A 27,088-nucleotide genomic window follows, 5' to 3' on the forward strand; every position below is an offset into this window, starting at 1 on the left:
ATAGTTCTGTCCTTTTTCAATGTTTGCTGAAGAAGTCTCAGTTACAAATTTGTAAGTGCTTAAAACAGAAACAGTTTTTTCATATTTGTTAACGTATGGGGACTCTGATACTAAATGCCTAATAAAAAATATAAATGGATTTAATTTATATAAAAATGATGGCATTTGGGAAAATTATTCATTCTCTGATATTTCAACAACTCTGCAATACTACCTGGTGCCACAGTAAGCCTACTAATTTGAAGCTTGCATGGAATTTTAGGAAGATATTTTTTCTTGCATTGTCTTCTACTGATGTACTGCTTATTGCACTGTTTACAAGCACTCCAGGAGGTGATGTTACATGTGCTTCATTTTGAGAAAAATGATGTGTTCTTAATTCTAGCATTAGTACATTCTCATGGAGGAAGCATCCTTTGACTGTTCACTTGACCCAGCCCATGCAAACTTGTGTTCATATGCAAACAGTCTGTGTGTTATATAAATATGACCTCCTTTATTGTTGCTTGATGTTTCTCAAAGCATTTTTTTAGAATTTGCCTAATCACTTGCCTCACTTAGTATTTTGTATTGTAAGGAGCGCAGATGTTATGGATATGAAAAATATTACAATGTGCACAAAACACAGAAAGGTAGTATGACAGGCAGTGTTCCCAGGTTAAAATCTTTCATGGGTATTTGCATGCATTTTGAATATTGACTATTCCCAGGTTAAAATCTTTCACACGTATTTGCATGGATTTTGCATAGTGAGGCATTCATGTGCTTATTAGCCGCACACTATACTTGCAGTTAAGAAATTTGCATGTGATTTGCTTTCTGTTCAGTGAAATAAGCTTTACAGAGAATTCAGTGTATTAACTCTTTTTATGCATGGCCTACTACTGGGTGGAAGGCACTTGAAAAAAATAACTGGTACTACTTAGCATTTTGTAACAAACGCAAGATTTAGAAGGGGAACACGGGTATGAAGTGTTTCTGTCAATAGGACCTTTCAGTAACACATGCATGTGCTGGGTGGCATGTTTCCAGATTTAATGTCATTTGTAGCCTACAAAGGGCTTAAATCTGAAGCTTATTTTTCATCGCAGATGCAAAAAAAAGAGGTGTAGGGGATAGATTGTTTTGTTGTGGGTTTTTTGGTGTGTTTTTTCCCCCCCCACTCAGTTCTTTTATTCATTTGTTTCAGAAGCACTGATTTGTTGCCACTTTCATGACTGATAGCATGAGCTGTCGATTTGTTATGTTCCTGACAGTAAATTGCCATTTGTGTTCAGAATATTTCCTAGTATATTAATTTTGGCTTCCTTCTGAAGCATAATCAATAGTCATTGTTCTTTCAGATCTACAGGCTTGAATTGAGATTACTCAAATCCTTGAAAAGTTAATAAAACCCTACACTTTTTCAAAGACTAGATGAAAATAATTGTACTCAAAGCCTGACTGTCAGCAGCCACTAACACATTTTACTGTGAGGTGCTCTGTAATTCCACAGCACGTGTGTAAAAATCCCACCTCCGTGTGTCAAAGTAATCCGACCGTGTGTATATGACTCGTTACCTTTTTGAACTGGAATTGCTTTCAGTAAATTTTAAGTTGTGGTAACTTTATTACTTTGGTAATTCAAAGTATGCTTGCTAAACAGGAACTAATTTACCTATTAGCATATTCATGTGTGACAATCAACTTTTTTTTAATATTTTCATAGGTCCTAATGCCCTCACCTGCATCTTTATGGCATTGGAAAGTGATTTCCACTGCTTTGGCTGCTTGTCTTTTACAATGATCAGAGCAGGTCAATGTAAGGGTACTGTGCAAAGATGAAATCAATTGTAATTTCTGAGAGCAGAAACCATCCTCCTCTTCCCCCCCCCGCCCCGATTATTTATGAAATAAAATTGGCACCCTGCTAGTTTTATGCCACCACTGAGTATTAAATGTCTCTTCAGCACTGCCTGATAGTTTTCTTCATCTGTAAAATGGAGGAATAAAAAACTGATCTAAGTTGGAGGTATCTAGTGCTGTGAGAAATCCAGAACATCTGATTTGCACTGCAAGATGTGTTTGAATATGGATAGCAGCAGACCAGCACTAAGGAAAAAGAACCTGCAGATCTTCCTTCTTCATCCTTGAAACTTGGAGATGGTCGCAGTTGTGCCACTTGTTGGCCTTACATTTCCGTCACTAAATACCGCATAGCGCAGGCTGCAACACCGGCGTGAGCAGCCGCTGTTGTGTTCCCTTGCGTGCCTTGGCTGGGCCAGTGCAGATGTGCTGCGTGGAGCAGTTCAGTACCAAAACAGGTCATCTTTTGCCCAATGCACTTCTTTTTTATCCCAGGCCAGTTACCTGGCTATTTTTGTAGCCGCAGTTGTATCATTCCAGTGAGAGGATCCCATGAGAGAGAGGAAAGTTGCTAAAGCTTGGACTGCTACTAAGGGGAAGCTTTGTAAAGCTGTGCCATAAGTTTATTCCCTGTGTTAATTAGCTGTAACTTGTGTCTGTACGCCAGAACTGGCCTGCCGCCGTGCCACTAGCACAGCCCTGAAGACCTTTTGTAGTGAATGAAATGGCTGGTTTTTCACAATGATTTGCTGCTGGTGGTGATGGCTTCGTATTTCTTTAGCTGAACACACTGCACTAGGCAGAACAATAAGTTGGGTTTGTAAGCCTGAGTTTTGCCTGCAGATTGCATATTTTGTCTTTGAAAGCATACTCGGAGTTGATAAGACTAAGTTCAAAGAAAGTAACTTCTATTTTTTTCACAGGCTGATCTTGAAATATTATGAATTTATTTTCCCTGTTTAGGTGATTAACAGGAAAAAATAATAACTTTCATTACATTGGTTGATGTCAACACTGTATGAACATCAGAAATTCAGAGTAGATCTGATTATGCAGGAAAAAGTATATTATGTAGTCTGTTGGTGTACCTTGAAGGGAAAATGTGTTTTGAATCTTATTACAAAACAGATAAATATGCATTTTCTCCAAGAAATATTCTTTAAGTTCTGTATCTAAAAGTCATTGTTAATGATTTCAGAGTTAGGTTTCATCCTTGTAGTAAAAATGCTTTCGGAATAAGTCTGAAATTTAACTACTGAGATTTAAGAATTACTTCTGTACAGATTGATAGCTGGTTTTAGTGACTGGGTAGCAGTTTTTCTGGTCGTATGAAGACAGTATGTATAAAGAGGTGTTTAAAAATGTTTCATTGTCTTGACTGTACTAAAAATAAAAGCAACAATGAATGAGAAAGCTGACCAAAAATCATCAAAGCCATTTTTTTTTGTTCCATTTGTATTCATTTCCTCAACTCACTCCTGTTAGTAACCATGGCCAGGCTGCTTTGCTCTCCATTCTGTGAGCGTGGGAGAAGTGCCATACCCAGAAGAGCTGGATTCTACGCATTTTGTGTAATTATTTGTTTAGTTTGAGACAGTTACATTTACACGGTATCTTTAAAAAGAGGCAAATTCAATGGTGTCATAGAAGGCAAAATTTGACAACAGTAGGATTGGCATAAACGCAAAACTTTCATAGCGAGGGTGTTCTTTGGGATAGACCTTGGTTTAAATTTCTTCTCCTCGGATGCCTGTACACTTTCTATTTAAAGCCTCTGGACATCACACCTGTATTCAGGTATTGTTTTGGGAGCTGGTTCATGCTTCCTTACTTATGCTGTCATCTTGGTATTCTTGAACTCATCCTACAGTAGTGCAAAGTGTCAAAGTGTCAACAGAAGATGATGGATAAGGACCCTGTTCCAGTCTTCCCCATATACTTTCTTGTCTGAATACTGTCCTAGGAATTAAAAATTGTTGTCTCACTTTTTAGAAAATGTGGAAGGCTCTCTTTTATCCTCTTGCACTGTGTAAAATTTTTGATCTGCTGGAAGAGAAGCTGAGCAGGGTTTTTAAGTTAATCACGTAGGTGACTTAATCTTCACCGCGTAGACCAAACATGTATTGTGTATTTTAGCGTTACAGCTCATCTCTCTTGCAGAGCAAAAAAGATACAAATAATCATCTCCAGTTTCCTGCTGTGGCTGAACATGGCTTTGTGAGAATTACAAACACCTCAGTCTACTTAAGAGTATCTGGGTTTTGGCTGATGGCACTGGCGCAAGAGCAGGGACAACTTGAGCTGTGTATGTAGCTACTTTTGTTTTAAAATATTGGGCTGTCCGGGATCTGTTTTACAAACAACTTGGACATCCAGACTGTGGGAAGAGGGTAACAGTACCCTTGAAGGCTGTCTCAGTATAAGTTATCTGTATGAGTCAGAGCCCTATGACTGAGATTACTTTTTTTTTCTGTGGTATTTAGCATCTGCTCCTTGAGACTAAGTAGCTGTTCCATTTTTCATTATAGGTATATGATTTTAACTATCTTTTAATCAGTGCTATAGATTTTAAGGCTTGTTTTACATTGTAGAGATGCAATTGAAACCATTATAGAAGTATTGCTCTAACCAGTCATGCTTATAACCCTTTAATGCATAGGTAGTGAACTTAATTTCAAAATGGATAGCTGCTTAAGTGGATTTTAAGGTATGGCTTAAGTTAGCACGACTTCATCTATGGTCACATGAGTTTCTGCAACTTAAATGTTTTACTGTTGGCTAATGCTGTAGTTGCACACGGATGTTCTGATGGTAGCAGGCTGTGTGTTTGTGTCCCATTTTGCTTTTTCCTTTCAAGTCTTAGCACTGATCAGTATTTTTTTATTAGGTTCCCCCATTATTGCAAACTTAGGTTTTGATTCTCTTCTGTAGTGATGTTTTATGTGTTAAAAACCTACGTGTTTTCATCAGCTGATTTGAAGAATGCATTTTGCAGTCCTTGTGCTACTTTGGAGCAGTTTATGCTACAGCAGCACTTATCAACCAGTGACAGTCTTTTGGTTTCCTATACTGATCAGTTTTTCCCTGACATACCGTTGTTTGTTCCTTAACCCCTTAGATGTTCTCACTGTGGCGGAACGCTGTCATGTCTGCGTAAACCAGCGATGTTTCTAATGGGGCACATGTGGAAGCATTTGTGTATTTTTCCCACAAAAATCTTCATCAGCAGGGAGGCTCTTAACTAACTACCAAGTGTTTTGACGTATTGTGAATGTGCTAAGCCTATCCTGGGTCTTTGATAAGTGTCTAAACCAGGAATGCACTATTTGTATATGATTGCTATGGGAAAGAAAGAAAGAAGATTGATGAAGAATATTTATCTAACAAAAGGCAATCTGAATTTCAGTATTCAATGTAGTTTTGGTCTGAATCTAAGGGTTTACCTTTTTGCAGTTTGCTGTGGAGTTGGTATGCATTTATCTGACACAAGCTCAGTATATGTGACTTAAAAATCTTTTCATTTAAATTCAAGGATATGTTTCTTGTTTTATGTCCATAATCTCCCCTGTTTGTTGGGGGCAGAAAGGCAAATATTTGTTTTGGGGTTCAAGAACCTATTTATGTTGTCAGAAGCAATATCCAGTTGAATTGTAGTGTGTTACACAGCTTGTGTGTTCTTGACTTCTGTGACATACTGTTCCATGATGTATTATAACCTGATGTAACGTCAGATATTTGGGGGGCAGGAGACAGATTATCTGGAGCAAATATCAACCTGTACTTGACATTTGTGAGCTGGTTCATTAATCAACCAAACTGCATACTCATAGCTCAGCAACTCTCTAGCATCTTAAATATTAATTTCAAATGACAGAAAAGCAATGAGAATAGGAGTAAGGTTTTAACATCATGTCTAAAACAATTCATCGTTTTCAGGTAATAGTAACTAAACACTGGTTTTAATCCAATCATTTTTTGTACGTTTTTAAAGGCTGCTGTATCTTTTTAGGATGCTTTCTGACTTGGTGAATGATCTCATTTGTGTTCACCCTCACCAGATTAAACTACTACTTTTGAGAGGAGTCTTGGTGGCTGCTCCTATTTTTATTTTGGTTCCAAGATGGTTAATCACATTTGAAGTTCTAACAGTAGATTTGGAAAATACACCACATAAGAGTCTTTATAATCTGTACAACATTTATGGATAAGGCTGATACTGTTTTGTGAGATAATCAAGTGTAGTTGAGAAAGTAGATGTGCTTTTGGATACAGAGACATAAGCTCTGAAATAGAAACAGCTGACTTGAAAGGTAAATACAGGCTGAGAACTGCTGCTTAGTCACATATCCCTGAAGAAAAAGGACAGCTGGAATTTATGGTGTGGACAGTGATAAGGATGATAAAATGATTATCTTTGGGGGAAGGAGAGAAACTTTAGCTTCTTTCTCATAGATGATGATTTGAAGTTCTTGTACAGAATAAAAGGTGTGGTGGCATGGAGGCTGACTTTTCTGTGGGGTGGGTGGAAGCTGGGATCTGGCTTCCAAAGCTGATGAGTTGTCTCACCCCTGGGTGATTACAAGGTGTAGTGGGGTGGCTGGTTTGGCTTTACTGGTGTGTGCAAGGATGCTCTCTTAGGTAGGCATTGCTGGCCAATGGCTCTGTTTTAAATGTCTGGAAATATTGCTGGACACTAGGTAGCTCAGGGTGCTGACAAAATACAGTTTTAGGGCTTTTTAGAAGAGTCTGCTAGTCCTTAAGGTTGCTAAGAGTCCTTAGTTCTTAAAGATTTGTCAGAAACTTGCTTACTTTCTGAGGGAATTCCTGCAAAGTCTGTGCTACTTCAAGTGTGTTTTTAGTAATCGTTATCTTGCCATTTCTCCATGTAATATTCCCCCTAATAAGGTACTCCTTATATTTGTGAAACCCATATGCTTTATATTAGTTTGTGTTTATTCAATTTCTTGAGACGTCTGGAGGGCAAAGAATTAGTTTCCCTTTTGCTTGCAGATCCTTCTGTACCTCTTACTGTACCCTCAACAGCAGGACCATTTTTGCAATATGCATCTGTTTATTCCTTAGGTCAAATTCACTGCCGGTCTTGTATAATTTAAACATTACCACTTCCAATTTTTCATCATTAGTTCTTAACAACAACGAGAATATGTTTCTTGAAAGACCCCTCTAGTTGCCCATATATTTGTCGTGTAGCTCTGCCAAAGTATTTATGGTAGTACTTTGTGTTATGAGGCTGGGAACACTAAACTTGACACTGTATATTTGGATCCACTTTGAGCAAAACCAGTGTACCAAAAAATACAGGATGCACGTATTTTTAATCTTTTTACAGGATTATTTAATGCACCAGAAAATAACATTAAACAAACTGAAGAGAGTACTCTGGGTAATGACTGTCTCTTTTGTGGCGATACATGCATAAAAAATAAGGAAGGATTTAAAGACCCCTCTACACTGCTCTTGTGAGACCCCACCTGGAGTACTGCATCCAGCTCTGGGGGCCCCAGTACAGGAGAGACATGGAGCTGTTGGAGAGAGTCCGGAGGAGGGCTACGAAGCTGATCGGAGGGCTGGAGCACCTCTCCTGTGAGGACAGGCTGAGAGAGTTGGGGTTGTTCAGCCTGGAGAAGAGAAGGCGACTCCAGGGAGATCTAAATGTGGCTTACCAGTACCTGAAGGGGGCCTACAGGAAAGCTGGTGAGGGACTGTTTATGAGGGAGTGTAGTGACAGGACAAGGGGTAATGGGTTCAAGCTGAAGGAGGGTCGATTTAGATTAGATGTTAGGAAGAAATTCTTTGCTGTTGGAGTGGTGAGGCACTGGCACAGGTTGCCCAGAGAAGCTGTGGATGCCCCCTCCCTGGAAGTGTTCAAGGCCAGGTTGGATGAGGCTTTGGGCAACGTGGTCTAGTGGAGGGTGTCCCTGCCCATGGCAGGGGGGTTGGAACTAGATGACCTTTAAGGTCCCTTCCAACCCAAACCATTCTATGATTCTGTGATATGATTCTATTACTTCAGAATTTTTCTTTTAAATGCAGTGGCAGTTTCTTTGAGGGGATTAAAAAACCAAACAAACCAAAACAACCTTACAGCTCATATTGGAGTTCACCTCTAGACTGATATATGTTGATTATTTGTACTTAGATTGTACCTTGTACTTACATTAACTATTCTTTTCCAAATATTGTCAACAAAGAGTTGCTGGCTAGGATTACTTCTGCTAGTAAAATTCCTTTAATACTTTCATGCATGCTAAAAAGACATTGAACGTGCAATTACCAAATAAATAGGGAAACAAAAGCAACTGGAAGATTTTGGTACCATATTATTTGCAGTGTATTATTAAAATGAAGTAGCAAACATTAACGAATAATGACTTTTTAAAGGAATGATACTTTTTTTTTTCCAAGGGCATGGGTGTTAAATATGCACCTGCTTGAAAAAGGTGTTATAATTTTTCCTATTTGAGGTAGTTGTCCTATTAATATATCTCAAATTTGCTTCTGTAGTACAATAGAGACCACTTAAATGCATATGTTGAAACTGAAATCTTCCTGTGAAACCGAGGGTGTGATGTACAGAGCATCTGCATTTGTCAGAGATCTTACAGGTTTCAGTTTCCTAGTGAATACTTGACTCTTCATACTTTGCAGGAGAACCCTGTGTGTCAGTGGAAGGGGAGTGTTATGCTTGGCTTTTACTTGCTTTAGTAAATGGATTTAAGTGATTAAATTCTACCATTAATTATTTATTTTGCTAACCATCTGTTTCAAATGGATAGGTCAGTAAGTCTGCCTGTTGATGTATTCTAGTGGTGCATTTTCTGATCATTAGTTTTGTACAGATTTTATTGTGGATAGTAATATTATGTTGAAAGAAGCGTACCCTTCTGTGGTTTTTTGTGTGTGCTGTTTAAACGTGGTCTTAAGCTGAGTCTTCCTTCCTCCCTAATCTCAAACACAGGCCCCGTGAAAATTCAGAAGCTGTTGGTGTCATCTTTGATGTATTTTTGATGCACAGTTACTGCCCATACTTAATTCGAATCTTCAGCCTGAGCATAATGATGAAGATCTGTAACTTTTTAGTGCATGCCTTCACGTTTTGAATAGTTTAGGCCTTGTAAGAATTTCTTGAAGTTCTGGCCTGCCTGAAAGAACAGAAACGTTCAATAAATTTCCTCAAATAGCTAAATCTTTTGATTAGCCATTAAATGTCTAGAAATAATGTTTAAAAATGCAGAAGCAGCACATCCGTAGTAATTACTGGTAGGACTCCAAAAAATGCTGCGCGTCAGAAAGTGAAAGAAGAGTGAGTCAGCTGTTTATTTTATGACACCTAGTAAGGCTCTACCTTTAATATTCATTTTTATATTTAAGGAAAAAAAAGTTAAGTATGTATTATTGTACAAAGAGAGTTGGGAACAGAAGGAGAGGAAGTCACCCAAGGTTTTGTCGTAAGTGCTGAGCACTGCTTTTGAAAGTAAGCGTAATGCTGGATCTCAAGTTGCTCAGCAAAAATTGAATGTTATGAGAATCTTGACTGTCAGGAGCTGCAAACATTTGACTTTAAGTTGTTTTTTACTGTGTTCAGAAAACTGGTTTCTTCAGTATATCTGCTGTAGAATGATCTTGTTTCTACTTCATAACATGGGCTAACTTGTGAATAATCAATGTGCTTTCGGGCAGGACATTCTTCAGGATATGATGCCTGTTACCTTGAGTGTTTGCTTTGGTCAGAGGATTTAATTGTGCTTGATGTGTGTAAGTAATCACATTTGTTGGGGAGGTTGGCCTGTGTGTGCAGTTTAAAATCAAATACAGCAGCTGTAGTAATTATTTTGATGGTGCTGTACCAGTTCAGAATTTAAGGATGATACAGAATGTGACAAAGATATGTGGCTCAGCACGAGGAATTCAAATAAAAATCAGTTCATTTTAAACCAAAACATAGCGATTCACCAAAGGGAGCATTTGTAGTGTGGTGAAAATGGACCTGCTGTGGATCATTCCTAATTTGGAAGAAAGGCAAATCCTTCATGGTTTGGACCAAAAGCTGCATTTTCTTTTTTCCCCCCCCTGCAAGTAAAGCGGAAGTTTAGACAGTGTTATTGTTCAGAAAACAGCACTAATGGGCGATTCTGAAGCGCAGGGTTGCGTGGAACTGGCAGCTTCTGTGTGAAACAGGGAGTTGCTTTCACTGTCCAGATCGGGCTCCCCAGTGTCCCTTTCGGTGGCCAGGCTGCATGGATGGTCCCAGGCTGCGCAGGGCTCCTGGACTGAAGGGCAGCCAGCGGCATCACCTGCCAGCTGGGGACACAGGCAGGGCAGAGTGCCGGTGGGCTGGAGAGTCCAGAAGAACTGAAGTTGCCACATCTGGGGCAGTCTTAGAGCTGCAAATGGTTTGGGGCTTATTACAGGGTTCCCAAGATCTGAGTCTCAGATACAGAGCTTGGAGCAGAAGTCCTAAAAGTCTGCTGATGCTCTCGGAGCTGAAAGTGGGTTTTCTTACTGGGAGATGCCGGGAGCTCTGGCACGGTTGGGTTGCTGTGGGGTGGTGGACTCTGAAATCACCTGGGTTGCAGGTGAGGGACTTAAAGGAGCTTCATAGTGGCAAGTACAGGAGCCTCTGCAGTGAAGTGGATGCTTTCTCAGTTTTACAGCTAGTGAGTTTTGGCAAAATATATCTGTTCAGAGCCACTTCCAACATTGTGTGTTAAGTGCCAGATGATTAATGGAAAATACATTGCATGTGTTTGCAAGGCCCAGTGATGATTAATAGCTACTAAAAGCCTGTATCAAATAAAGTGCTGCGGTGTCTATTTTGTGAATATACTATTAATGTAAGTTTGAATACAGTTTTTTTTTTTAATCCTTGGTTGGTGGAAAGTAGGGAATTTTGAACAGGCTTTACTTTTTTTTTGTTGTGATAAAGGGTCTGTTATCTTTAACAAGAAACTTTGACAGATTATATCCAGGATGTAACAAATACTGTGGTTTTCAAACAGGAAACAGTACAGTTGGAAATTGTCCTGAAGTGGTAGTACTTTTAGTGATTTTTATTTCCTGAATTTTCTCTGTCAGTCTGTATACTGCTTTTTTTCCCTCTCCGTTAGAGTTGCCTCTTCCCCACTACCAGTATACGTATATACCGTCTCTGTCCTTTATGGCATCGGTTTTAACTGTGGACGTCAGTGCTTATACTGTTTGTTTGGTTTGTGAAATAAATTATCAAAAGTGACTCTAAACATCTATTAATGAGAGACTGTGGTTAACATCAGACACTTCTTTCCGTGTAGCTGTTGTCCAAACACTGCACGTAGCTCTGGCCTCTGCGAGTCCTCAGCCGGGAGAGGAAGAGCATTCTCTCCACTGTATCTATCTGAAAGCATTGCAGTGTTTCCCAGAGTGCTTCCTGTCAGGTGAAATGCGGTGGGAATTTTAAAGGTTTTTCACATAACAGTATTCTTATGAACCTTGAGTTAAATCAAAATAAAGGATCTTGTGATTTTTCTCATCTCTGGCATTTGGAAGACAATTTTAAATTTTCTTTACATCAAGCAGGTACTTTTTTATTCTCTGCACTTACCTTTAAAAGACAGTAGAGCCACCGCCATTTTTTTCCACAGTCAGAAGAAGAGTAGCTGCTGGATATTTGAAGGACTTGTGACTGTACAGTAATGATTTGTTTTCAGTAAGAGAAGGGCCATTGGAGCAGTAGGCAGGGTGCCATTTATACTGCCATACATATTAAACATTAAAAAGGAACTTAGCTGTATAGATCTTACCTATATAGACCTTAATTAACTTCAATGCAAATTGCAGCCTTCGTGGCTAAATACCTATGTTGGCAGAGCTTAAAAGAGATGCTAGCAGAGGGCTGGCGTGACTGAGGAAGAGGACAAGGTGTAAATGCGAACTTAATGTTGTTGTCTCACAGTGACTTTGTTTCCTGGTTTATAAGCAGAACAGTAGTAAACACTTCCATCTGAGTGTAATTGTAGTTGGAAGAGCTTAGAACAGGACCTTTAGTTAAATGCAAGGGGTTAAGCACTTTGTGGCGGTTAACTTTTGTGCTTTATACAGGTTGAATGTGTGGATGAACCTGAAATGGTAGTTGAGGTCCATTCAAAGGTAGGAGGCCGCCTGCTCTGCCAGTGCTTGTGGAAGAACTTGATGGTTCCAGGTTGTTTGTAGCTGGGACTCTCCGATGCATGATCTGTGCTGTGTTGATAGGCTGAATTACCAGCTGTATTTCAATTTAGAAAGACCCTGACTGCTAAGCTGTGCTGATGACCCTAATGCTGAGTCAATACCTGTATTTCTCCATCTTGCTGCACACATCCTGACAGGGTGTCACAGATGATTATTTTTTTTCTCTCCGTGCCTAGAGAGGTCTGTTAATGCACTTGTAGGTTGTACCATTTTCTTAAAGTTCTTGTTTCAAGGCCAGTTGAAATAAAGAAAGACTACTTACAAACCAATACCATGTAACTTTATGAATTGTAGGTAAGTAGTCTGGGCTTTTCATGTAGTCATGGACCTCCTGGTGTCCTCTGCTGCCACTGTACCACTTCCCTTTATATCTAGCAATGCTTTATTCATTTCTGTTAGGCCTTGTTCTTCTGAAATGTTGAAAAGACCGAAGGTGCAGTAACAGAAACAGCTTATGTCTTCTCCTACTGGAAGTGATCATTATTCTTTAGCAAAGAGTGGTTATGACAATAAGCATTTTTACCTTCATATATTAGAAGTATATTTTAAAAAGTTTGCTTTTGGTTTTTGACTTTGTTGTTGTTTAGGGTTTACCACTAGGGTTCACCAAAAGCTTTCTTAAAAATAGTGTCAGTATCAAGCAGTTGAGTGCATAATGTGGCAGAGTGCGTTGTGTTGTGTGACTTGTAGGACCTTGATATGCTGTTTTTAAAATTCATCTTTGAAAGCAAAGAAAAGGTAAATTAGAGAACATGTGCTAAATGAAAACAGCTGTAAAGACAGTGAAGTCATAAGATGTAAATATACAAAGGAAGACAATAAGATAGGGATCATGGGAGATACCAGATTAAACTTCAGCCATCAACATGGAAACAGAGGAATTTGCATAAAGATCCCTCTCACAATGGAAAATGTAAAACAAAGTGTGGATAGCTACAGGCCTTGAAGTCTCAAGAGTAAGAAAGTGACTTTGACTTCTTATGCCATTGGCCTATAGAGCTCTTCCAGCAGATCTCCTGCCTTTTCCTTGAAGGAAATGAAGAACCGCTAGACAGCACTGTGCACGCTGAGAGTGCAGCTCACTCTGCTGTAATACATCAACATCACTTCTGGTGACAGTGCTTAAAATCTTGAGATGTTTCTTCCGAATAAAACGAGAAAATGGATCCTCACACCCACCCACCTTCTCTTGTTTTCAAAATGATCTCCTTTTTATTTTTTGGAGCTGCTGCTCCATCAAATAATACATGCATGGTGCCTCAAACTAGTGTTTGACTGGTTTGTGCTTGATGAAATCGGACCACTCTGGGCCCATAAAGCCACAATTCTCTATGCAAAACTGGCATACTTGAACTTTTGGCACTTCTGAATGCTGTTGAAAGTTCCAAAATAGGCTTGTCCTATTGTATGCAGCCTTATTAGTACTGGAAGAATATCTGTTTGGTTTTGTTGTACAAATGGCAGGAACCTAACCTAACTGACTCTCAAGAATATTCATTAAATCTGCAATCAAGGTTGGGAAGAGACCGGCTAGAGAAAGCATATGTGAGGCTGTAACGAATGTCTCTGTATTGGTACAGAAATATTCAACCTCTTTAAGGGACTGCTTCGGGTGACAGATGTCTTGTTTTACTTCTGTCCTCACCTATTCATTTAGTTAGATGCTGTTAGATACTTCAGTTGCACGGGCAAGTAAAGTGTTGGAGAAACAGTCTGGGTAGTGAGAGTACAGAGAGGCGTGTAACTGCTGTGGTAGCTGCATGGGCTGGTGGGGCTGGGATGCATCTTCACACATCTGCCTGTGCTCGGTCTTTGTCTTTCTTTCCTGGTTCTTCTTTGCTCTTCTCCCATGAATAGACTTTCCTTACTATTCTGGGTAAATGGGCAGAGAAGTAGAACTGCTACTTTGTCCTAAAGGTTTGTAGACAAAGTGTGATTGAAACCTGTTGGTTGGTTGGTGGGACTTTGTGAAGAAGCTTGCACTGCTGATGGCTGCACTGCATCTATCTGTGGTGTGTGTAGAGAGTGAACTTTAATTTCCGCTGTGCTCAGTCTGGAGCTTTCACAAGCACTAAATTCTGCTGATAATCTGAACTGGGGATGATGGCTGGGAATTAACCACAGCAAAGGCTTATCTGGCTGCTGGGTATGGTACCTTAAGCCCATATCTCCTGCTTTTCAGAAAACTGATAAAGTAGCAAATAGATGAAGTGTGAAGGTAGTTCTGAGAAAGTCAATAAATAGCCGGAAGCTACAATTTAATAAGTGTTTGGACATATCTGGCTCAAATAGCTTATATATTTTAACTCTTTTAAAAGTGATAGATGGAACCTAAATCCATATTCCTTGTGGCATTAGGTATCAGGAGAAATAAGTGGAACCAAGGCATTCGAAATCAATAAATTGCTTCTAGGTACAATTTAATGCAGACAGAATTTAGAGAGAAAAGATTGTGAAACAGATACAGGAATAAAATTTAGCTTTAATTTGCAGACTACAGCAAAAGCCTAATCCTGGCTCTTGTGAAAATGAATGGAGATTAGGAAGTTATGGAAGTGAGGAAGTTAAGTGCCATGGGCCAACTTGAACAGAATAGGTGTACTGAAAAAGTAAGAAATCTGTGGAGTAAAGCTGCTCACCAGATTAGCATTACGCATTTATGGTCTCATTTAAGGCATTTAATTACCTAAGATCTATTTTATATTACACTTGAAATGAAGCAAAGATTCTTCCTCACTTGCTTGGGAATTTTGCTGTACTTGAGAATCTTCTACTGCACTGCTTTGAGCTTCTTTTTGTTGGACCTACTCATGGCTTGCAGTGGCTAGACGTGTGAGAGGCTTCACCGAGTAGGTGATTCAAGTGATGCCTTTGCATTTTAGAAAGGCCTTTGGTTTCTGACTGCTGTGCCTAGCCCAGCAGGTTGTTACCTGTGTGCATGATAGGCGTGAAGCAACCCTTAATTTCTGTTTTCTTCTTTTCCCCCCCAAGACATAGTGAGGGAGAGCCGTTAACATTTCATTAGCTCTGCAGATAGAAGCATTTGTTTAAGGGAGGCTTGTCAGAGCATTACACCTAAGGGAGATTAAAATGATCTTCCTGAGGCAGATTCCAGTCGATTTTTCTTGATTCTGAAATATTTATTACTGTTTACAGCAAATTCATATGGAATCATACGGCATGTACAGAAAACCATAAAATTTTCATTTTTCATTCACCTGTGGCTTTGCTGTCAGCATATGAAATTAGCTGCTTATGCTTGACTACAGTGTTTTTTCTTACCTTAAAAAATATCACAGTATGTGATATTTCCAAATAAATAGTTTAGACAGCATTTCTGATTTGCATTTTGTCTTTCAAGTCTCAACATCATTAGTTTCACTTAAATTTTACCTGTTTTTCAATGAGCCCCATGAAAGCTAGAGATTCTTCTGGAGTTTACACCTCAGCTGTCATCCTTCTAAGGCAGCAGTTAGATTTCAGTAGATGCTGTAAGACACATCTGCAAGAGTTGTGTTTGAGCACCCACAGGGAGTTAGTAGAACTATTGTAATCTGTGTTTGGTTTGGGTTTTTGTTGGGTTTTTTGTTTGGTTTGGTTTTGGTTTTTTGTTTGGTTTTTTTGGTGTGTGTGTTTTGTTTTTTTACCTTGTCCTATGGAAAATATTAAATTTAATCTGCTGTTCAGTGTTTTCTGTTGATTTGCTAGGCTACCCAAATTATTGAAGGGCTGGTTTTTGGGGATACCTTAAAACCTGTTGTGAAAAGGTTATTGAATATCACTGATCTGGCCTGTAAATGATGTAGACTGAAATAGCTTGTGCACATGCATCTAGGCAATGGCTTTGTATTGAGGAACAGGCCTGAAGTCAAGGACAAATTGGCTAAGATCTCGGCTTATTTGTGTAGACATCCTGTGTGGCTTGATCAAGTTATAGAAACTCTGAAACTACTTGTCTGCATGTATAAGATGAACAGGAGTTGGTGTAGGGTTGGGTACGTAGTTAATATGTGGGCGTTGAAGGTAAATCAGTTAATATTTGGGATGTGTTTTGAAACTTCAGTTGCACGGTATTGTGCAAGACTTCTTTTGTTGATGGTTGACTTCAAACTGTTAGTGACTAAGATAGGGGCAATCAGTCTGTATTTGCTCATTTGAATAACTCTTGTGTTTTGCGTATGAAGCTGTATGTAGGGAATACAAAGAGACAAAAAAAGCACTGAATCATACTGCATGTGTTATTTCTAGAAGATCAAGCAGGCTTAAGACTTAGAGGAGGAGGAGTTTCTGGGATTTTTCCAAATTCTGTCAACAAAACAAATTCTACCCATGTTAATCATCAGAATGAGTCGTTGGACTGACTTGTATGTCATTGTAGCGTAGCCTGGCTAAAACAGGCTACTTGACCTTGTTTCTAATGTAGTGGGACTTTCCCTGCGAGACTGATAAATCACTCATTAGTACTCTTCATATTGAAGTTATTTACATTGATCATTACATCTTCAGTGAAGACTCTTGGCATGCATGGAGATTACGCTTTTGCTCAACAGCAGGTTGAAGTGCCCACCTTAGAGCACCATGCTATGGCGTCTGCTGCTGCCCAGGTTGATTTGAGTCCCTTAACATTAGGTGATAGTGTGCTGAACAGACCCTGGCTATGCTTAGGCTTTCTGCCAACACACCTCTAGCTAGAAGTGAGATCTGTCTTGTTTTAAGGCCTTGTTTTGTTCAAGGAATAGCTGTGCATCCACTTATCTCCAAGTAGTGTAGTCTTTATTTTGAAGGAATGAGGCTGCCTTTTCCACCTTTAGCATGTAACACCATGTGCAGAGACATCTTTGACTATTTAATATCAACAAAGAGCCATGAGAAAAAGGTAGCCCATGAGCTCGTGTCATGATGGAAGAAGCTTTGTTTAGAATGTGATTGTGAGTCTATACTTGTAAATGGGATACCTTTCCTTTAAGACGTCTATCTGGGAGCTGTTTGACAAGACAAGTGGAACTGTAGAATGCACAATAAAATCCAGCACAAATTCAAATGTTTATGGCACACAGCACTGTACCCAGAGTTGAAGATGGATATAACTGAACTATGTGGGTTTTTTCCAATCAACAAAGATAGCAAGCAGGTAAGATGTGGAAATGATCAATCCCTTTCTTGATTGGAAGAAGTATGAGGCAGATGTTCAATGGCTGTAGATTTGGCGGTGGCTGTGGGTTTAGGAAAGTTAACATTCAAATGGAGAAAAAATTGAAAGGAAATTACTGAAATGGTCTGTGGTTCCTGCAATTTTAGAATGTAATTACCTTCTGCTCTTCAAAAAGAAACATTTCTAGTTTTAGCCTTTTTAAACCTAAGTCTTTTTGCAGCCTCATGTATCTTTAGGTGCCTTAATGCGTGGAAGATTTAGTGAGTTAGAGAAGATGAACAAACTAGCAAAGTAACTGTCAATTCCTGTTGTCTGTGCTGGGTAAACAGGCAGAAAAATCAGCTGGACATTGCAGGAGGAGTTGAAATGGAAGTTATAAACTAATTGGACTCTTGCCTTTGTTACACAGTAAATCTTTAAATTATACTTAATTATCCGTTTCATGACTTTGTGCAGCTTAGGTGTCACTAAGGATGGGTGGGCTGAAGCCTTCCTACCCAGCTCTGTGTGTCTGGGTGCTGCAGTGCAAGACCCTGGGCTGCTCCAAGCAGGAGTACAGCTGGAGTAGCCTGAAAGTCTGACTTAAGTGTGTGGAAGGTGGGAGAAAAAGGTGGCTTACTCCAAGGATCATCTAGGACCGAGGCTGCAGCCTGTGCTGTGTCTAGAGCAGAGATGGAAGGTATTTAGAGAATGGATTACTCACTAAAAAATCCCAGTGCAAATAAGACTATGTGCTACCGATGGTCACACAGTAGAAGGGGAATGTAAAGTTTATCGGTCAATGTTTTGAAGCAAAATTTGTTCTTTCATGTGCCTTTTCTTCTGTGCTGTGTCCTGTGTTCAGTACACCTGTGGCCAGGCCTGACAGATTCTGTTAACGTGCATGCTCTGAAATACAGATTATTTTGTCTGCATTATTTATAAATATATTGATATTACTTTAAGGGTTCAGCTGTTGTATTTTTTCAAGTTCTAGTTAAAAGATATCTTCTGAATGACCTCAAAGTTGCACTTAGTTTTAGTGATAGCAGCAGACTCCATAAGCTGTTCTGCTGGCCTTGGCTAACTCCAGCCACAAACTTACTATATTTTGAATTTGAGTTTGTTTGGAGGGAGTGATAAGGCAAGCTTCCTGATGACAAATAGATTGAATGGGTCACCAACTGGTAGTTCAGTAGTTTGTCCCACCAGCTGCATGCTGCCACCTAAACAGCTGAAAAGAGAGAGGTGTGTTACGGTACACTTCTTATTTTGGAATGGGCTTTCAGCGGTGGCTGGAAATAAAACAGTATTTTTTTAGAAATGTCACAGACAGACATGAAAGTACGCATGAGTAAATAAAATTGAGGGTTTTGTCTACCATATTGAAAGGGAGAGGCAAGGATTTAACAGGTAGTATTTTGAGTCCAGTAAATAGCGCATTATTGGTTTTTATTTTTTCCCCCTCCCCTTAATTGAGCTAGCTAGATTGTATGTGTTCAAACATGCTCAGTTCCTACTCATGTGATGTCTTCAGTAGACCGTCCCTGTGCACCTCTGTTTTGGTTCTGGACAGAGAGAAATGTCCTTTGCTGGCGGACACAGCGATCCTGATCTGGAAGGCTTTATAAAAGCTGTCTGTAGTCCAGCAGTAGCTGCTGTTGAGATGTCTACTCACTCAAGAATGAATTTACTAAAAATACTTGATGTCTTAAAACCAGGAGAAAACAGAAAAGCTTACTTGTGCAATTATCTCAGTAATGGAAATGTTAATGGAGAATAAAAATAGCAACTTTGCATATTTGCAGTTTAAATTAGGGCAAGAGGCATGATGGGAGAATTACTTTTTTAATGGAGACCTGTCCACATTGTCTGATTTGATAAGCAGCCTGTCTTTCCTTATGGAGCTTTAAATAACATATTTGCAGGGTGAACCAAATTGTTGTATTTTCATTAACTGTGGATGAAGTAAGTTGTTATGACTAGAGTATCTCAGAAATCCAATGAGAAAACAGAAGTCATGTTGCAATCAAGTTGACCCTTTTATATTTTACATCATAATGCTGCTGCTAAGAGACAAGTGGGACTGTTTTGAAAGACATTGGCAATCTGCAAAGTTAGTACTTTCAGCATGCATTTGAGTGTTTTGTATCATTGGTAAACGCATGGTAGGTCTTCAGAAATGGGAACTAATAATGTGGCTCTGAGATTTCAAACAAATGCCATCTGGAAGTTCATGATAAGTTGTGGTTTTGATTTGTAGTTGCTGTTGAGGGAGCAGACAAAGGGAAAGCGCTTGTTTGTTTGGAATCTTTTCTGTAAGACATGTTATATGAAAGTTGATAGTTAACTATATCTGATACAAAATATTGAGAACTAGCAAATGGTAACTATTTTGTGTGCCAAGGAAAGGTCTGGAAAGCAAAAAGCAAAAAAAAAGAAATAGAAATTTGCTTTCTCCTGTTCTTCTCAACCTTGTTGTCTATTTTTCCTCTGCCAAGCAAAGCCTATTGTCTAGAAACAAATAATTGAACTTAATTCCCCCAGAGGAAGATGTACCTTCCATCTGCACTGATGACTCGCAGCATTTCTGAACTAATATTTATGAAAGAGATTCTTGCCCAATACTTGCTGAGGTCCCTGGGTGCCCAGTGGCCCAAGAAATCATTAAATTTACCAGCACCTAATTTCAGTAACCCAGGGCGTAAGAGCGGGTTTCTGTGACACAGGGATGTTGAAAGAAAATAAGAAGTTTGGTAACTTTGTTCCAGTCAAGATGTAATTGGCTGTGAGATGTCCTCATGCTTAGATTTTTGTGTGTTTTTGGGGGGAGATGGTTCACATGGAGTCCAGTTGTGAGCACGTGCTCCAGGTATGAACTTGGGTGTTCCTGGGTCTGGCTCCAGAGCATAAAATGCCAAGTGGGGGATCAAGGGAAGGGGGCAGAGCTCTTTTGGAAGTGTGAATGCACAGGACAAAGCATTAATGGGGAGGCCCATCAATGGGAACAGAGGCTAGAATACAGCAAATGACAACAGAGAAACTGGAGGTATATCTGTTGTGCAAGAGAATTAGAAGTAAAGGAAAATCAGAAAGGGTGAGAAGGAAGACTTGCAGAGAGCTTAGGAACAGGGTAAGGAGAGCTGGAGGAAAAGGCCATGGGAGAGCCTTCTGTGATTATAGAGAAAGATCTTTCAGATTGAAGTTACACAGACTGATGTACAGAATTTAAAAGGATGTCATACAAATTATGAGTCACGTTTTTTGAGCAAGCAGCGCTGAGCAAATCTGGTAGCAGTTTCAGTGCAGAGAGGAGTGATGTGCCGAAGAAAGTAAAGAAAGACTATTCCTTTAGGGCTTCACTATCTGTTTCTTCTACTTCAGTGCTCTGTGTGTGTTTTGATTTTTCAAGGAGATGTGGTTTGGCAGGAATTGGAAGAAAACAAAGTTTTGGAAAAAGAATTGAAAGAAAAAAGACTTTAGTTAAAACACCAGGGCAAAACCCAGTCAATTGTTTAATTTTCAACTGATAGTATTACTACAGTCTTCTTAAGAAGTTCTGCTGATTTATGATTTCTAAAATGATAACAAACCCAAAAATGCTAGTTAGAAAAGAATTGTAAATATTTTTTTCCTCTGTAGGTATACTGATGTTTCAGACTCTTGCCATTTTATCCTCTTAGTATTGCATAATGCAGCCAATTCATGTTTTCCAGAGCTTCCCAATTAAGTGAAGTGTTCAGAAGTTTCCATGACCTTTCAGTTTCTTTGTACTCTATGTTGTTTTGCAGAGAGTATGATAGACTTTGTGGTTTACTTCCAGTGTAGCCTTTCTTTTATGGAAAAGATGTCACAATGCAAAAAGGCCATGGTTTTGAGCTGTGTTTTTGAGCATTTAATACAATGCTGATTTGACACAACTTTATTTCAAAAAATGTCTTAACATACAGGAAACTGTTTAAGTAGTTGATAAAAAAATGGTCATCAGCAAAATATCATAATTTAAAAAGTACCATTAGGCTGAATATATGGAAAAAAAGTTGAAGGAAGAAGATCCCCTTAGAGAAGTTTGTTGCAGGATATAGAAAAGGACACCTATATCTTATATTCAGTACCATAACTGATGTTCATCATGCTTACGGTTCTTCAGTTTTGCCTATCACAGTATGTATGACTTACTGGAAAACCTTCTGCAAAGGTTAGATTGGCCTTTTCAGTCAGATCTGTGAGAGTTCCCAAACACAAGCCTCTGTTCTTTGCTGAAATTTTGGAGGATTCTCCAAAACCTTACGGTCTAATGGAGGTTTCTGAGGACAGAGGGCATCAACCTGCTGAATGAATGAATCCCAGCTTCACTGTGACCTTACAAGGTGGAGTCTGGAGTTGGAAAAGGCGTGTGTGTGTTTGTGTGTATATACATATGTATATATGCATATAGCCAATCCCTCCAATCCCTCTGCCCCGAATAAAGAACCTTTACCCACTATGTTACTTAATATTTAGTAATTATGAAGCCTCAAGATCTTATTTATACATGCCAACTCCGATCTGGTGGTTTGGTCCATGTTTGTTTCAGCATTTAGTGTAAGTGCGTGCATCAAAAGTTCTGAAAGCGAAATGCGACCACTGACAAGTTGCCCCCACAATGTCGTAAATGTGCAATTTTCCTGCAACCTGATCCAAAAATGCCCTGTTGGTAAATATTTTTTTTTAAACTGAAATTTGCTTGAGGAAAATACAGTAGGTCATGGTGAATCTGCACCAGTGCATCTATAATTCTTTTACGTATAAACAGTGCAGAAAAGAACTAAGAAAATTCAGTTATCGTTTTAAAGAATTGTGGCATGAACTCTTATTAATAAATCATATAACTCATAAATGTGTCTGTGTGTATTTATGTATACATGATAAAAACTTGTATGTAAATATATCTGTATGAGAGAGAATGAACGTTAATAAGAAAAAAGATTAAAAAATAAATATAGAAATAGAACAACTAAATATGATAAAATAATACTATTGCTGTAAGGAGACGACAAGCCTCTGCTACACTTCTCTTTTCTAAAAATGATTTTTAGATGTGTACATTAATGAGACTCCTTTTCCCAAAACTGCTCAGAAGACTATTCTGTGGAAGCCTTTATTCTGCACCCTCTGTTCTGCAGAGGGTGAAACCTGTGAAGGAATGAATTTGAATCTATCTGGGAGATTTTTTTTCTATGTGTAAAATACTTGCAAGTGTTGCAGTTGTTGTCCCTCAGACTCCCAGTCAAGGAGCTAATATATTAATAGCCTGGAATCCAAATTGTTGTGTGAAGTGATTCCTGTTGGATTAGCGTGTAAGGTCTGTCTAAACTTAAATGCCTTAGTTTTTCCAATGCTGTTTTGAAGAAGTGGGGTTTATTTTAGCTTTAGGGTAGAAGTATTGTCGGTGAGGTTGTCTCTTCCTTCACACATGGAAACCATGGTACAAGGAGGAGCTGAAACCAAGGCCAGAGTTGGTGTTCTCTGCATTAAGGCATCTCTCTTCTCAATAAAGACATCTCTTGAAAATTGCTATGCTCTACGGTGATGTATGACTGCCTTGGAAATTCTTGTCTACTAAATGTATTCCCGGCCTCCTGTCTGACTTACAGTGTTGGCCTCTTGTTATTTAATTCCCCGCCCTGATTCTCAGGTGGGTGTTACGGGTGTGGAGCTGAATTTATAAGCATTTTATGCTGCTGAAAAGAATAAGAAATACAAAGTTTTGGCAGTATTATTGGAAAACTGTTCTAAAAATGTGTTTGTTTTTCTATTCGGTGAATTTGACTAGGCCAGGAGTTCACTCTTTTCCTGATTTTGAAACTGTACCTTTCTTTGCTTTTCCATACCTCATTCCTAATAAATTTTTTTTTTACCTATAACTATCTTTCTAACAGTAATAGTATGTTCATTAGTCTGAAAACATTGTTTCATGTAACCTGGGTTGGAGAAGAGATTCTTTGACTTGTTCCATTTTTGTTTTGACTTCTGTATAGACTAAAATTGAATTTTTTCCCAACCTGTCAAGATGGGGTCAGATCTTGGTAAATTTGCTTTATATTTAAAATAGCTAAAGGCCTGAATCTTTTTGATGACTCCTTTGTAGAGTTTCGCTATCATATAAGAGGCCAGGGTTTGATCCAAGTTAATGGTGTAACCTCTATTAATAAAGATTAGAAACCTTCTGAATGTTTTATTTAACATAAGTATATCCTTCAGTTGCTATTTTATGTGTTATTTTCATTTTACTTGCTTCCTAGGTTAAGTGACTGATAGTTAATTGTAAAGGATCATTTCTTTGGAGGAAGTGGCAGTGAGACAGAAGGAAAGATTTTTCACTTTTAGTGTTTAGATTCTTAAGTATCTATATGGGGGAAAAGGATATTCACGCCTATGTGGATACATTCACGATGATCGCATACGGAAGCATGCTTACATCTTTGCAAGCTTGCTTCTGCTTTAACAAGATGTCAATTCAAATAAGGCATCCTAAAAATGATGAGTTTGCTCAATTCATTGTTCACTGGCTTATGTTATTTGAAGACACCTCAGTCAATACTTCAGTACTCAGGATGTACTAAATAGTAGCAAGAGTGCCACAAATTTTCTTATCCAAACTGATACAAGCTATTCTGATGAATGCTAGAACACTTGAATATTTGAGATGGATTATCTTCAGTCTTTTATTTGCAAAAAGAAGCTCTAACGTCACAAGAAAAATAACTATGGTAGTAGTTCTGTGCTATAGGTCATGTTTTTACAGGATTAGAGTTTATTTATGTTCTTCCAGAGATAATTCTGGGATTCAGTTCTGTTATTCCATTTAGATATCAATAGGTTGTGAACACACAAAAAGGTTTGGCTTTTGAAGAAAATTGCGTGCTTATCTGAATGGAGGCAGATATTTGTTCCATAAATATCTTTTGTCTGAAAATTGCTGAAATATAATTATGCCATAACTAAGATATAATCTAAACTAGAAATATGCATGTTTCTTTCCAAATTAGCTATATTGACTTTTCTCTTTAGTAGAGATTCATGTTTTATAAATTCTGATTTGTCTCTTTTGTAGTACTAGTTCACGGTAGAGCTGGAGCAGGGATTTTGTTTTGTTAGTGAAACCTGCTTTTGTTGACCATTTAATTAATTTTAAAAGCACCTTTGTTCATTTTGGTCATCTTTTTGCCTTTGTGTAGGCCAGATCTTTCTGGGGGGTATGCATTTTTGGGGGTAGTGACCATTTTTCTTAACTTTGTTTTCCATGATGTGCAACCTAGTGTCATCTCAGCTGGTAAATGAGAAAGCTGTTTATTCTTCCTTTGGAAAAAAAAAAGAAAAGTTCAATGGAAATGCTCATGCGTGGTTTTTGTTTTTTTCTAAACCACAAAACAACAAACAACGAACAAACAAAAAACCCTTCCAAGAATTGTTTTAAAAGGTGAATATAAAGTCATTTTGGAAATAGTCAACTTATAATGGCTAAGTTTGATCTTTTTTTATAGGATATAAAGTAGGAGTTGGCAGGTCGAATAATTCTTAACACAGATTTGTATCTTTCTGTCTTCCAGACAACTCTGCTGAAGCAGATTTATGGTTGCTGAACAGTTGTACAGTAAAAAATCCTGCTGAGGACCACTTCAGAAACTCAATCAAGTAAGTTGTTTCCCTAAAAAGATACTTAATTATCAATAAGTATTGCATGTTTCAATATCGAAAGCTTCATATTTTCAATCTAGAAGTAATTTTGTGTTTTAGAGCAAGAAGTATGCTGAGTTTGAGTGTTATGATGGTGAATTCTCTTGAATGGATTTGTAAGATGCAGTGTATTTTTTTTTTAATTAGCTTTAACTTGCAAATCATTATCAATACACTTATTTAGGAGAACTACTAACCTGTTTAGATAGGGGCTTCTATATCACTTTTCAAGACAATGTTGTAATATTCTTCTGAAGAGTTGAACATTTGTTTTTTTCAAAAGTGTGAATTGTTAGGCTGTTTCTTTTTTCCTTAAATTTTACGTAATCAGGCCCTTCTAATTAAAAGGATATCAGGCACATACTTAAAATAGCTGTTTCCCTATACATTTTCTTACAAGTTGAACTGATTAGCCTGTAATAGAAGTCTTGTGATGAATGTGTTTTAATTCTCTGTAATATTTCAATGATGTTGAAAAATACAACATGGTAGTGACTTCTACCTGACTTCTGCAGAAATACAGTTATGATGAGAGTAACTGGAAAACCTATACGCTTACAGCTGTCATTGCCCTGTGTAAATAAATATTGTGGTATGTTTCTTTAGTTTTTACCTGTACTAAACAAGTGTGGCTATTTATGCAGTCGTTTGTTTAGCATGGTGCACGGCAGATGGACTGATGTTTGAAATCCATTTTGGTGAGAAAAACATAGTTCTTTGCAAGCAGTTGGCATGCTCAGGAAGGTAGAGAGGAGAGAGAAGCTGGACATAAACTGTCTGCTTGTAGTGCTGGAGTTAATAGCAGCATCCTGGGGCTGTAACCTGGAATGGAAACCGTTTGCCCACAGTAGGTGGCACAGCAGAAGCTTCCTCCACCCCTCAGAGGGCTTGACTTCTTGAGTGCTGGTGTTGCCCTCGGTAGTGAGACTGGCTTTTTGGCTTTTTTTATTGTTGCCAGAAAAAAAAAGCCAACCAAAAAGCTATTCCCAGAATACTTCCATCTAGTGAGTGTTGGCCAACAGAACTGATGACAAGATCTTTTCCAGTTCAGTTGTGGACATCTTTTTATTTTACTAATCCTATGCCAGAATTTATGTGGTATGATGTGTGTCCTTTAACCAGGAGAATAGAGCTGGTTAAGAAAGAGGGTCTAACTAAAAGCAAATGACTAAAAATATTTCTTTGAACTTCATGTTTCTGTTGCTGTTCTGCTAATGAGCCTGATGTTATTGTAGCTTGGGTTTATTCCTTTTTCCTTACTTTTTCTTTCCTTACTTACTATCTGATCCACAGATACTCTGGTGGTTCTCTATTTCTTCTCTTTGCTGAGAGTCACTCCTTTGGTGTAGCATGGATCATTTGTTCTCTACTCTCAGATCCGGCAGTGCCTAGTTATGGAGAAGGACAACTTCTGTTGCTGTTTCTAACCTTTTTTTATAATGTTCCTTAAATGTAGGGGATGGAACCATATGTGGGTGCTCTTTCATGGGACTTGGAGGATGTTTAATCTTTCGGTTCTGTCTCAGAAAAAAGCAAATACTACTGCATCTGGGTTTTACAATGGTGAGGAAAGCTTCTATCTCTGAAGAACACAACTTCTCCCAAATACACCTGAATTTGTTACAGCAGCAAACCCAATGCATGAAGATTGGTGATACAAAACTAACTGCTGTTGTATTGTATTGTAAGAGCTTGTTGGTAGCTATGGAGATCTTTGCTTTTCTTGGTTAAGTAGCAAATCAAACATGTAATATGTGAATTGTCAAAGCAAACATACTTTGAGTGGAAAAATTAATACTTGGCACAGTAAGATGATTCATTCAAATTAAAAATTTTTCAGGCTGAAAGTGTTACATAGCATTAGAAAGGTCACATGGGAGAAGTCTTTCAGTTTTGTTTATTTTCTGTCCTCTGCAACAGTTTCTGCTACATAATTGTCCTTGCATATATGACTTTGAAAGGCACTAATTCAAACCAGCAGTAGTATGCTCACATTAGTGGTCGAAGAATGGCCGAGAAGCCGATCCCTCTTAATACCCTGTGCCGAAGGATGTGTCAGAACCCAAGAAGTCCTGTAGGTTCAACTTTTTTTGATCTCATGTTCTTTTAAAAACAAAACGAAACCACTCCCAAACTCTCGGAACCTTTACATTGGATGTGCAGATA

The 27,088-nt window shown here is 38.5% G+C and overlaps 1 protein-coding gene across 6 annotated transcripts in view; it reads left to right on the forward strand.

The window, feature by feature from the left end:
- The window catches only part of CDKAL1 (CDK5 regulatory subunit associated protein 1 like 1), a 450,261-nt gene that overhangs the window by 55,156 nt on the left and 368,017 nt on the right, over positions 1-27,088 (forward strand). For all 6 annotated transcript variants that reach the window (XM_054814405.1, XM_054814404.1, XM_054814406.1 and 3 more), the window contains one exon: positions 24,796-24,880. In XM_054814405.1, coding sequence (XP_054670380.1) covers positions 24,796-24,880 — 85 coding nt within the window. The remainder of the gene's footprint in view (positions 1-24,795; positions 24,881-27,088) is intronic.

The sequence above is a fragment of the Grus americana genome, chromosome 2 (genome assembly GCF_028858705.1).
Source record: "Grus americana isolate bGruAme1 chromosome 2, bGruAme1.mat, whole genome shotgun sequence".
Lineage (NCBI taxonomy): Eukaryota > Metazoa > Chordata > Aves > Gruiformes > Gruidae > Grus > Grus americana.